At 41.7% G+C, this 11,506-nt stretch overlaps 1 protein-coding gene across 1 annotated transcript in view; it reads right to left on the bottom strand.

The window, feature by feature from the left end:
• Positions 1 to 152: 152 nt before the first annotated feature.
• Positions 153 to 11,506, bottom strand: part of col18a1b (collagen type XVIII alpha 1 chain b) — a 33,075-nt gene continuing 21,721 nt past the window's right edge. Inside the window, exons 19-41 of the mRNA XM_030781730.1 lie at positions 11,137 to 11,235; positions 10,978 to 11,013; positions 10,719 to 10,805; positions 10,236 to 10,268; positions 9,923 to 9,958; positions 9,657 to 9,716; positions 9,071 to 9,148; positions 8,942 to 8,977; positions 8,470 to 8,523; positions 8,183 to 8,248; positions 7,809 to 7,880; positions 7,657 to 7,687; positions 7,464 to 7,517; positions 6,759 to 6,793; positions 6,425 to 6,547; positions 6,091 to 6,235; positions 5,760 to 5,824; positions 5,411 to 5,539; positions 5,253 to 5,285; positions 4,258 to 4,926; positions 3,792 to 3,989; positions 2,483 to 2,598; positions 153 to 2,074 (exon numbers count right to left, since the gene is read on the bottom strand). Of these exons, the coding sequence (XP_030637590.1) occupies positions 1,873 to 2,074; positions 2,483 to 2,598; positions 3,792 to 3,989; positions 4,258 to 4,926; positions 5,253 to 5,285; positions 5,411 to 5,539; positions 5,760 to 5,824; positions 6,091 to 6,235; positions 6,425 to 6,547; positions 6,759 to 6,793; positions 7,464 to 7,517; positions 7,657 to 7,687; positions 7,809 to 7,880; positions 8,183 to 8,248; positions 8,470 to 8,523; positions 8,942 to 8,977; positions 9,071 to 9,148; positions 9,657 to 9,716; positions 9,923 to 9,958; positions 10,236 to 10,268; positions 10,719 to 10,805; positions 10,978 to 11,013; positions 11,137 to 11,235 (2,457 nt within the window). The 3' untranslated portion in view covers positions 153 to 1,872. The remainder of the gene's footprint in view (positions 2,075 to 2,482; positions 2,599 to 3,791; positions 3,990 to 4,257; positions 4,927 to 5,252; positions 5,286 to 5,410; positions 5,540 to 5,759; positions 5,825 to 6,090; positions 6,236 to 6,424; positions 6,548 to 6,758; positions 6,794 to 7,463; positions 7,518 to 7,656; positions 7,688 to 7,808; positions 7,881 to 8,182; positions 8,249 to 8,469; positions 8,524 to 8,941; positions 8,978 to 9,070; positions 9,149 to 9,656; positions 9,717 to 9,922; positions 9,959 to 10,235; positions 10,269 to 10,718; positions 10,806 to 10,977; positions 11,014 to 11,136; positions 11,236 to 11,506) is intronic.

Genomic DNA, 11,506 nt, shown 5'->3' with positions numbered 1-11,506 from the left:
ATCTTAATGCTACATCTAGACCATTATCTGTGAGATTTTTTGAGTTTCTGTGGACGAGCTTTATTCTCTTAAATCAGGTCATATTATTATTCACCTTTTATTGAAGAGCGTGGAAAGACAATGGCCAATGGACATTTATTGTCTTAGAAAAATACAGTACGTACGATTTACATACAAAGTTCCCGATTTATTGTGGTCATCGATTTATTTATCAGTAACAGACGCAGTAGACTCACAATTAGCAATGAATGAGTGGCTCATCTCTTCAAAACGTACATTATTTCATAAAACCACATCAAAACGATATCAAGCCGCAGTGACGTAACAGCCTCGATTAGTTGTTCTAACCCTCCCACTCTTCATTAGTAGTGTTGAATGAATTGTTCAGTCGTCAGTCCTTTCCGTTATAATGTCTTCAGACGATGCAATCTGAAGAAACGATCCCTTGTCATATGATATTCTTGATTAGTACTGAAAAGCCTCATACAAAACAGTGCATAATTGAAAACAGGTATCTGTCCATCAACCGTGCTGTGTTAATGTTTACACTGCATTGGACATACAGTGCTGACCTCTTTGGTCTCTTGTTTAAAATAAATATAAATCTAAAACATTATTTGTAATGTTTAAACAAAAATCAGATACAAAAACTGGAGGAAAACATTCCACATGAAGATGAACTATGATTTTTTTTTATAAAAGATGTATTAAAAAAAACACAAAGAAACCTTTGTAACATGTATTTCACACTAGGCTAGGCCCAGCAAGGATGTATTTAGTCTGGAAAGGCCAAATTAAAGTTGATTTGGAGAGAGAGAGCTCTTAATAAAACAACTGGTTTAGTGACAGAGAAGAGCAAAGAAGAGAAAAAAAATGTTAAGAAAGAACATTTGAAGTGCCCTGATTACAATGCAGTGGTAATACATAAGACTATGACTGGGTTAGTTGTCTTTGGTGTAATGTTTAGTAAAAACAAAAGTGTGCTAATATAATGCGGAGTGATGCTGAGGGGTATGTTAAATTCTAGCCCCATGTCTTTGGCGTGAGATAGTGGAAGTCTTAAAGCTGAGATAACTTATCATTTTAAAATTTTTAAATGAATCTTCAAACTTGTGATGAGCAGTTTCAGCAGCTGTCACCAGCTTTTTTCATCACCACAGAAGCACCGAAATAATATTGTAACTTATGGCCTTCTGTTTCCAAGATAATACTGTAACTATGGCCTTACGTTTCCTTGGACGCGCAGTGTAAACACATCTCTTTCTTTTTTGGTAATGAAACGTGATGTCGACAAATTACTCTAGCGATAACTACTCCTTCTCCTGAGTGTGAGGTCTCTGGTAGATTGTGGCAGTGCTGTTTACAATGGTATCTTTGGTATATTCTATTATAACAAATGAACGCCCAGTAATATTAAATTCTGTGTAGTGCCAGGGAATAATAACACTCTCATGATGACATCAATGTCAGTATCCATGGCTACCAAGTGTATTGGCTCACTTGACACAGACTCCACTAGGCTATGGGTGGCTTGGCTGGATGTCTGGTAGGTATTTTAGTTAACCTGTGTGTGGGTTATTTTTTTTTTGTTGTTCTTTTTTAATGATGGTAACATCTGGGTAGTATCAAAGGGAAGTCATGCTACAGGTTGTGAGAGAATTCGAGTTGAGTCTCGATCGAGAGCTAATGTCTCAGCACCTTTCCACAGCATTCCAAAAAAAAAAAAAAACCCAGTAGGTTTGAGAAGTGGAATGCGTGTTTTTGTTTCCCTCAACCATCTGTACAAACAAACAGAGCAGAGAGAGGAGGAGATGAAACCCCACGGGGGGGTGGTGGTGGTGGGGGGTGGTGGTGGTGTTGTTATACAGGGGACTAGGGGATGTAGCTGTTTTCAATACACAGCAGTATGTAGGAGCTGGAGCAGCTACGCGGAGCCTGCTGGAGCAGATGGCCGTCCTGAAGAGACGAGGCCATCCCGGTGACGGCGCGGTCGCCCACCCTCCACGTCTCACAATAGCTGTCGGTCTGTCGCTGGCCCTGGCTGTTTGAACCGTGCCACACCATCTTCTCCGGCCTGGGGAAGAACAGTGCCCATCAGAAAAACACCAACAACTCAAAACACCCAAAACAAACAAACAAAAAAAAACTTGGACAGATAGAGATATCGGCATATTCAGCTGTGCCTTTATCAAAACGGTTATTTTTCAAGTAATCGTTCTTTAAATTCAAGCCTGTTTAACTATATATTGATCTCAGGTTTGCGATACACAGTATTCATATCCTTAGAAAGATTTCTCAAGCATGTTTGGTGTGTGTAGCAGATGCCAACAGCTGATACCACCAGGTGACCAGCAATCTTCCACTGTCTTCACCTTCCAAGCTACTGAATGGTATTATTGCATGTTTTATTGGCTCAACAACCACCATAAAACTGAATACGAGTAGATGAACATGTGTTTTAATCTTTATGGGTAGTACTCACCATGTGTCATCCCTGAGAACGTCTTTGCCATCGAATGAGTAGATGGCTACATTCTCCCTCTTCTTGCCCTCTGAGCCATCAAACATAGATTCCCAGCTACTGAACAGCTCCTCATCCTTAATTAGGAAGGAACAGTCATAGAAAAGCTGTGAGGTGGGGCTAGGTTCTGGGAACCTTTAAACACAGAAGGGTGCTCTTGCAAAGGTTCTGGGAACCTTTAAACACAGAAGGGTGCTCTTGTAAAACGCAACAGACGTGAATTTATCCCGGTAAAGTCAGTGTTCGAAAATCGCCAACCATCAAAATCAATCTCTAGGCCTCGTCAAGGCAACTGGTCAGCAGGTCTAAAATTACCAGATACATTTCAGCAATATGGAAATAAGTCCCCCTAATTTCTTATAGTCTGTCATGTGTCATATTAAGCTTACAAATATATATTATCCATAGAGGCCTTTGGCACAGGGTTGAAAGACATTTTTTTTTTAGTTAGAGAGTCAAATAAACTAAAACACTGAGTAGCCCTTTTGTACATTCTTCTATGTTCTCCTTATTACAACTCTACAATAGTTATTGAAATACACTACAGACACAATCAGATAAAGCCGTGGTTAGTTTTCTGGATGGGGATTGACCTTTCCTTGAATAAAGTAACTGGGTTAACTCAAGATGCCTTTTTTGGACATGGTTAATTCAAATAACGTAACAGGATTTTGAGAAAAGAACTTTGAGAATTTCGAGCAATTATTTGTCTAAGTAAAAGCTTAGGTTAAACCTCTGTGGCAGGTTCTGATTCAGATCAGTCCTGTTTGACAGAGGAGACACATGGATTATTTGGACTAATCTTTCTCTTTAGCTCAACGGCAGAAATACACAGTTCACTTTGAATGACTGCAGGGCTCAGCACCATATGCTTTAATACTACTGTTACTATAGTTTGTAGTTCACTTTCCTTTCCTGGGTCCATTTTTGTCTATATTTCTCCCAGATTCCACAGAGTGATGGACCTTTCCAAACCCATTCCAGCTTTGACAAGTGCCCTAAAACCAATGTCACATGCACACGTCTATTCTTTTGAGAACTGATAGAGAGCATCTGATCATATCTTATTTAACTTAACTAAAGTAAAGGACTCCATAGTCAAAAGGTAACCGTTCCAAATTTAGATTGCATTTAAGAAAATGACCATAAGCCATTATTAACTATGCCAGATTAAGACCAACTCCTGGTTAAATTGACACTTTGTCCAGGGGACTGGCTTTCAGAGTTTGTCCATACAATGCGGGAATTTTGGAATTTTCCGGAAACTTACCTTTAGGTTTACAATAGGGATATTGTGCCTGTCACTCCTGCGCACAATGCTGTGAAGATCCTGTAGCCTGGATGACAGGAAGGCTCGGAATGTCCCCTTAAATCCTGCAGCTTGTGCCTGCACAAAGCACTGATGGTCTGCCCCACGGATGCCCCGCATGTTCCCGGCTTGGGGTGCATTGAGGGCAATCAAGTGTAACTGAGATTTAAAAAAAAAAAATCAACAACAACAGCAACATCATTATGTGAGGTTTGAAGGTGTTGTGTCTTTGTATCTTTATAGCTGAACATGAAATATGACAAAACATGGCAAAAATGAAGCTGTTTGTCAGATTTAAAGGAAACTTAGCTCAATATGATGTAGTAAAAAAAGGTTGAAATAATTTGTGAATCGTATGAAGGAAAAAAAAACAAAACAGGCGCTGAATTCTCTTAAGAGTAAGTCAGAGTGTTTTTCAGATACTGACCGCAGATCCTGAGGCATGATTGTGAACTGGACGCTGAGACACTGGGGGACTTGGCTTTCGCTGGGTTGTGCTTGGGTAGTGGCTGTGAGGGTATTGTGACCCTGGGTACCTGCTGTCAGGCTGATGAGCATGGTATCGTGGATCAGTCGGCGAGGAATATCGTGGATCAGTCGGCGAGGTATATCGTGGATCAGTTGGTGAGGAATATCGTGGATCGGTTGGCGAAGAATATCGTGGATCGGTGGGTGAGGAATATCGTGGATCAGTTGGCGAGGAATATCGCGGATCAGTCGGTGAGGAATATCGTGGATCGGTTGGTGAGGAATATCGTGGATCAGTCTGACCGGAGTAACGTGGGTCTGTAGGTGGAGGGTACCGTGGATCGGTTGGACTGGAATAGCGTGGGTCAGCAGGTCCAGAGTATCGCGGATCAGTTTGGCCGGAGTATCGCGTGTCCGTAGATGGAGGGTATTGCGGATCGGTGTGACTGGGGTATCGTGGGTCGGGAGGTGAAGCGTATCTTGGGTCGTAGGGAGAGGGATAACCCGGGTCAGGCAGCACTGGTTGCTGGTCCACTGGCTGGGGGGCCGTTCTGGGGGGAGCTGTGGCAGTATAGTCCGGAGAATATTCCACCACGGACGGAGGATCTACAGCAGCAACTTCATTAACCTGTATATTGTCAGAAATGTACACAGTCAGGCAAACGGATGGTTACATTTATTTACAACTGCTACAAAGGCGAAACTGAGGCGAGAAGCGTTTTTCAAAACGATATGCGGTTCATTATGAGCTATAACATTGCAGACAACTTAAGCGCTTCGAACTGAATGTCTGCAACTACAAGAACATTTCAAACCTTTTCAAAAGTGTGCTCCAGAAACATCTTTCACATAAAAGTAAACGTTATAATAAAACTGTTGAAACAATAAAGATCAAAGTATAAAAATACTGTCTAATTTTTGTTTGTAAATTATTCATAAATAACTTGAACTTACTGGTTCTCTGGGAAAAGGTGTATATTCTCCGAGCTGCAACAGGATGAAACGAGATGTTATGTCTAGAACTAGACTAGTCTCAGCAAATCCAGCATAATTTATCATGCTGTCCAGACCTTTAATGGTGTTAAGGGTTGTGTTGATATAGAGAACGCTACCATGACTTGTCGAACGCCATCCCGCACTCGTACGTAGAAATCTGTGTTGTCCACAACGTAGACCAGTGTCCCTTCAGGCTGTCGTCGAGTGGTGGCTGCCATGGCATCATATGACCTCAACACCACAACCTAATTCATGATTTACCAATGAAAGACAACACCGATACCAATGGAGTGTATCTGTATGAAACTTCAGAATCTGAACATGCTTCTTAAGTAAACCGCTCAAACATTTCCTATTCCTGACTATACAGCAATCAGCACGGTACAAACATAGATCTTCTGTGACCAGTCCAGCCTAGTCTAGTGTCAGTGGATGTTACTGTAGAAAAAAAAAAGATCAACTCACCCCAGATCCCAGTCCAGATCTTCCAGGAGGACCAGGGGGACCAGGAGGCCCTGGTATGCTGATAGCTAATGGTAAGCAAAGAGATGTCAGTGTAGCCTATTTCAGTACATTAATATTTTTATATATATATATATATATATATATATATATATATATATATATATATATCCCCCCCCCCCCCCCCCCCCCCCCCCCACACACACACACACACACACACACACACACACATATATAACATCATATGTTTGACTTCCAATCCTCATTCAAACAGTGGTTTCTGGTGTGTGTGTGTGTGTGTGTGTGTTTGTGTGTGTGTGCGTGAATTTCTCACGTTGTGATGTCCTGTAAGGTGGTCCAGGTGGTCCAGGGGGACCTGGAGGACCTGGGAGTCCTGGTCGACCATCATAACCAATCCCTGGAGGTCCTGGGGGCCCTGGCTGACCAGGAGGCCCAATCACAGAGTCTCCCTTTGGACCCTGATTAAAAAAACAAACACACAAAAAAACACAGTCACTAGTACTAAACCACTAAGATCTCCAAAGAGCTGGAATTTTGTTCCATCCATAACAGTCTCAGATTTTAAAATTAAAAATACTGTGGAATGTCGTAGTTAACATTTTTGTAGCCAACATATAATATTCATGGCCACACATTTCATCTCTTACCTGTGGTCCAGATATTCCTGGTTGACCCTGTCCTCCTCCATAACGGGGATCATAGTAACCTCCCCCGGGCTCTCCCTTCTCCCCTTTCATCCCAGGATCTCCTCGCTCCCCCTTCATCTCGTTCTATAGGACACACACACACACACACACACACACACACACACCACTGCTCACACACATCACTGCTTTCTAAGGGTGTAACGTGTTTTCCAAACCGGTGTAAAATTGTCTGGATTAGTTTAGTTTCAATACATGTGATGTTCTCCTGCTGCTGTTTGTGGTGAATTGAACTCAAAACGTGTACGTTACTCACACAGGTTAAGTACGAGCTTACCTTGAAAGAATAAATGTCAAAGTTGGTGGTGAGGCCTGCAAAAAACAGGACACAGTCACACTTGGACTGACTTACACACTGCATTCAACTGTTGCATTGCATGCAACTATTTACGATGATATATCTGTTATAGGCTTCAGTAACAACTGCAAAACTACTCAAAAGACAATATTACATTTGGTACGCTGAGGCTAATGGAGAAGATTTTATAACTTTGTACCAACGTGTTAACAACTATTAAAGATCCCTGTGTAGACTGACGACTTGCTACCTTTCTAGGCTGCAAGCTAATGCTAATGACCATATGTAGCAATCACAAACAGGCAGGTAAGCCAATATATCCATTGCCCTTTGAGACTTTAAATAGTGATATTGAGCTCTAAATAAACTTGAACCTTGAATTTTTGAACTTTCAGTGCATGTAGCCAGTTCTAACCACCTTTATGCTAAAAGAAGATTATCCTAATAAAAGAAAGAGTATAAAGGTTTTTTTTTAGCTGACAGTCAACAACTGAGTTGATAACTGAATCAGTTATCTCATTCTTTCTGGATGTGGGCTATGTTTTTTTTTTTTTTGCGTGTGTGTTTTTTTATATCGTGGTTTAGCGGCTTTGTGGTTTAGGAGCTGAATGAGGCATAACAAAAGATTCCATTCTAAGCAGATGACGTTATGATATTGACACATGATGTGGGTGCATTTGATACCTGGTAGACCTGGGATTCCTGGAGTTCCACGTTCCCCTTTGTCTCCTTTGGTGGCTGTAGATAAACAGAAGATCATCACCTACTATTTCAGTTCATTTATGCAGGACACAGTACTCCTGACTGTGTGTTTCATTTATTCTTATAACAGTGAATGGACAGTTTGTTCCCCGATCATTGTCAGAGCCTCACTCACCGATATAAAACCGCGAGTTATCGTCATATCTCTGAAACGTGGAAAAAGATGATAATTTACAAACGGCTGGTGTTTTGTTTACAAATATAACGTTATTCGTGTAGCAGACATTCAGCAAAAAAACGATGCATTAAGGAGACGATGTTTCTTACATATCTGTCCACAGGCGTTGGTGGTCCGGGAGGACCAGGCGGGCCAGGGGGACCAGGTGGGCCTGGGTAACCCTGAAATGAACCCACAAAAACAAATGAATGCTCTCGACAAAACCGTGTTATAGACAAACCAGATTCAATTATATTCGAAATATCTGAGTCATCCCAACACCTTAACGTGACTCTCTGAACTTGCAGCGTTGCTTTTTTTTTTATGACTAAGGTCCTTACAGGAGAAAACTTCAAAAAGAAGTAAGAGGTAGATTCATTCACGTTAACTTCATGAGCGAAGTTGAGAGCACTGACATAAGGAGAAGGAACTCGTGCTGAATATGTACACATGGATGCTACTGGGTGGCACTTACAGAATAGACGTAGCCGCCTGGACCCACACCTGAATCTCCCTTTTCCCCTTTAACGCCATTCAGACCTGGACGACCCTGCAGACAGTGAGTAAGAGCTTTGGTTAGATTAAGGAAACATTTAAAAGGCTGATTTACAGTAGGTCCTAAGACACATTTACTGATCACACAGAACTTTGGGTCTTTAGAAGTTTAGGTCTTTAGCCATGACACAGGCGTTCAGAATGGCTGCACACTGACAATTTTCAATTCATCTCCATGAGGGCACCTTGCAAAACATACTCCCCCTAGATACTCACTGGCCTGCCCGGTAGTCCGATCTCCCCTTTCATTCCAGGTGGGCCGATTGGACCCTGAACAAACACAGAATAGAAGAACACTTGTTTTCATTTCAGCATACAAGGTCATTACATTGAATGGTATTAACACATGCGATGTTTTTAACATGTGTGAACATGCATGTTCCGTACATATAACACGTGATGTTCTCATTCAGAGAACGCTGGTGACAGAAACGTAAATCTTAGCACAAGAACCAACTGAGTATGGCTAAATAAAAGCTAAAAACATATATTAAATTCCTGAAGATATCCGGCAGACTTTGCACAGAGGTTCATAAAATAATATTTCCACAGATTCAATCGGGTATTGTTCACTTTTCTAGAGGACATGACTTGTTTCCAGAGACTGTCTGTAACTGATCTGGGACGTTCATTTTAACAGAAGGTATCTGTGATAAGTCTTATGGTGAAACAGAGTCAGGTAACTTACAGGAGGTCCCTCTGGTCCTTCAGGCCCCCTCTCACCCTAAACAAAGGCAGATTAACGAGATTAATGTACGATTCATTTCACACAAACACTTCAGAACCAAAGAAAGTCTCCAAGAGAGGGATGTCTCACCGGCTGCCCGGCCAGTCCCCCGAGATAGAGGGGCTGTCCGTCTTGGCCAAGGATCAAACCAGGTTCACCTTTCTGCCCCTGTGTAAAAGATGGTTCATAGGGGTTGAGAAGATGAATTACTGGAAGGAAATAATTCTAATCAAGTCAGATAATGAAAAGTTGTAGATGTTAAAGGTGAATAACAATCAGGTGATATGATTTGCCGTTTGCTTGTTTGTTTTATGGGTGATTTCTGTACAGTTTAAGTGTCTGTGCTTAATGCCAATTTCGGTGATTGTTCATGTACAGCAGTGGGTTTGTCAATGGTATGAGTGGGACTGTAATTGTTTGATTTATTTGTTTGTTTGTTTGTTTTTTGGTGCGTGGCATATTACCATTAATCTTCTAAACATCTTTTGTTGCAGGTGGTATTGTTTTTTTTACCAATTTGAGTTAGAGCAACAAAGTCTAAAGCCTTCTGTTACAATCACAGAGAATCACTAAAACAGTGACAGCAATGCCAAGACTGTATTAGCCAATGGTCCATCAGGAACTCCTTTAACATCACAGTTGACATAAGCTGTGATTGGTCAACTGAACAGTGTACCTTGATGGAATCGCCTGGGGGCCCTGGCTGTCCTCTCTCACCCTTTGGTCCCATGGGGCCCTGTAATGATTGACAGGTTTATTATGAAAATCGTATGCATGTGCTGATGGAGACATACACAAAGATGACAGATTTACAGTAGAAAGTAAGGAGTGGGAATTTCCTTCTCTAACCAAATAAAACGTAAAAATGGCAAAGTGAAAAAGCAATATGCTGATACAGCTTTTTTATTAAACATCGGTGTGTGTCCTGTCCTCTGCACTTACTGGAAATCCTGCCAGCCCAGGGACTCCAGGTCCAAACTGAAAACATAAATCCATTATGAGGGTTACTACGTTTTCCATGGATGCAGCTGCTGATTATGACTCAGTGGAAGTGCAAGTGTCCAAAATAGGAGTATCAAAGAATTTCTGTTTAAACAGCATCACTAGCACGCGTTGTAGAATTCCCTGTGTGTGGTGGGTTTACATTTTAAACCTCGTATGCATTTACTTTGTTTTGTGCACTGATCGTACACTGTAATAACGCATTGCACATAAAGAATTTGATTGACGGGTGAAAAACAATGTTCCCTCTCACCTGTGATTCACGGGCTCCCTGAACGCCCTCAAACTGAAGGGGGAGAGGAGTAGAGTTAGTGAAGAGCCCTCAGGGACAGACAAACGGACATGGTAGGAACAGTGAACAGAGAGGCGGTTATATGAGTGACTGTATGTAGTTTAATGAATGACTGTGGTCTAACTGTGGGCATGTGTATGATGGGTTATATGAGTGACTGTATGAAGTGTAATGAATGACTGCGGTCTAACTGTGGGCATGTGTATAATGGGTTATATGAGTGACTGTATGTAGTGTAATGAATGACTGCGGTCTAACTGTGGGCATGTGTATAATGGGTTATATGAGTGACTGTATGTAGTGTAATGAATGACTGCGGTCTAACTGTGGGCATGTGTATAATGGGTTATATGAGTGACTGTATGTAGTTTAATGAATGACTGTGGTCTAACTGTGGGCATCTGTATAATGTACATAAGCATATATGTGCATGTGGCAACTTACACTACTTGAGGTTGAGTAGATGATCTGTCCTGGGGGGCCAGGGGGCCCTGGAGGTCCTGGAGGACCCCCCTCCCTACCAGGTAGACCCTAAATACACACACACACACACACACACACACACACACACACACACAGATTACGTGACCTTTCAATGATTACGGAATTCTGGCGCTGGTTACAGATCACAGCTGTATCTGTTAGTTATCCAAATGTAACTGTTGTTCGTTGTGAAACGTAAAATAAAAGAAAAACCACGTACTCTTTCTCCTTTACTGCCCCTCTCTCCCTTTTCTCCCTGTAAAACAGCAGACATAACACACAGACGGCTGTAACATCAGAAAACTTGCACATTTTTGGCAAAAGACAAAGTGGAGTATGGCTTTGTTGGAATGCTGGGAGTCCACACAGATCCACGCACCCATTTTCCCGGGAAGCCATCCATCCCCGGAATCCCATCTCGTCCTCTTGGTCCCTCACTTCCTTTTTCTCCCGGAGTTCCTGGAATTCCTGGTTTTCCCTATGGAGAAACAAGGAACAGCTCCATTTAAATTATTTTCAGACAAAAGTCGAGTTATGTTTGAATTTCTTTGACTCACTGTATCATTAATAAAATTGTCACACTGTGGTACTTTTTTGGATACTGTCCTCATCAGTGTGGGTGAAGCTACAATAATCAGTTAATCAGTGCTAAAGCAAACTGTGAAAATGCATGGCACAAAACTCAGCTGCCAACAAGACTGTTTAAAATTCTTAGCTTTCTGTGTCTAACCTCATTGTTTTGTTTTGGT

The sequence above is a fragment of the Chanos chanos genome, chromosome 8 (genome assembly GCF_902362185.1).
Source record: "Chanos chanos chromosome 8, fChaCha1.1, whole genome shotgun sequence".
Lineage (NCBI taxonomy): Eukaryota > Metazoa > Chordata > Actinopteri > Gonorynchiformes > Chanidae > Chanos > Chanos chanos.
The sequence above is the reverse complement of the archived record's forward strand: the minus strand, read 5'-3'. Positions and strand labels throughout refer to the sequence as shown.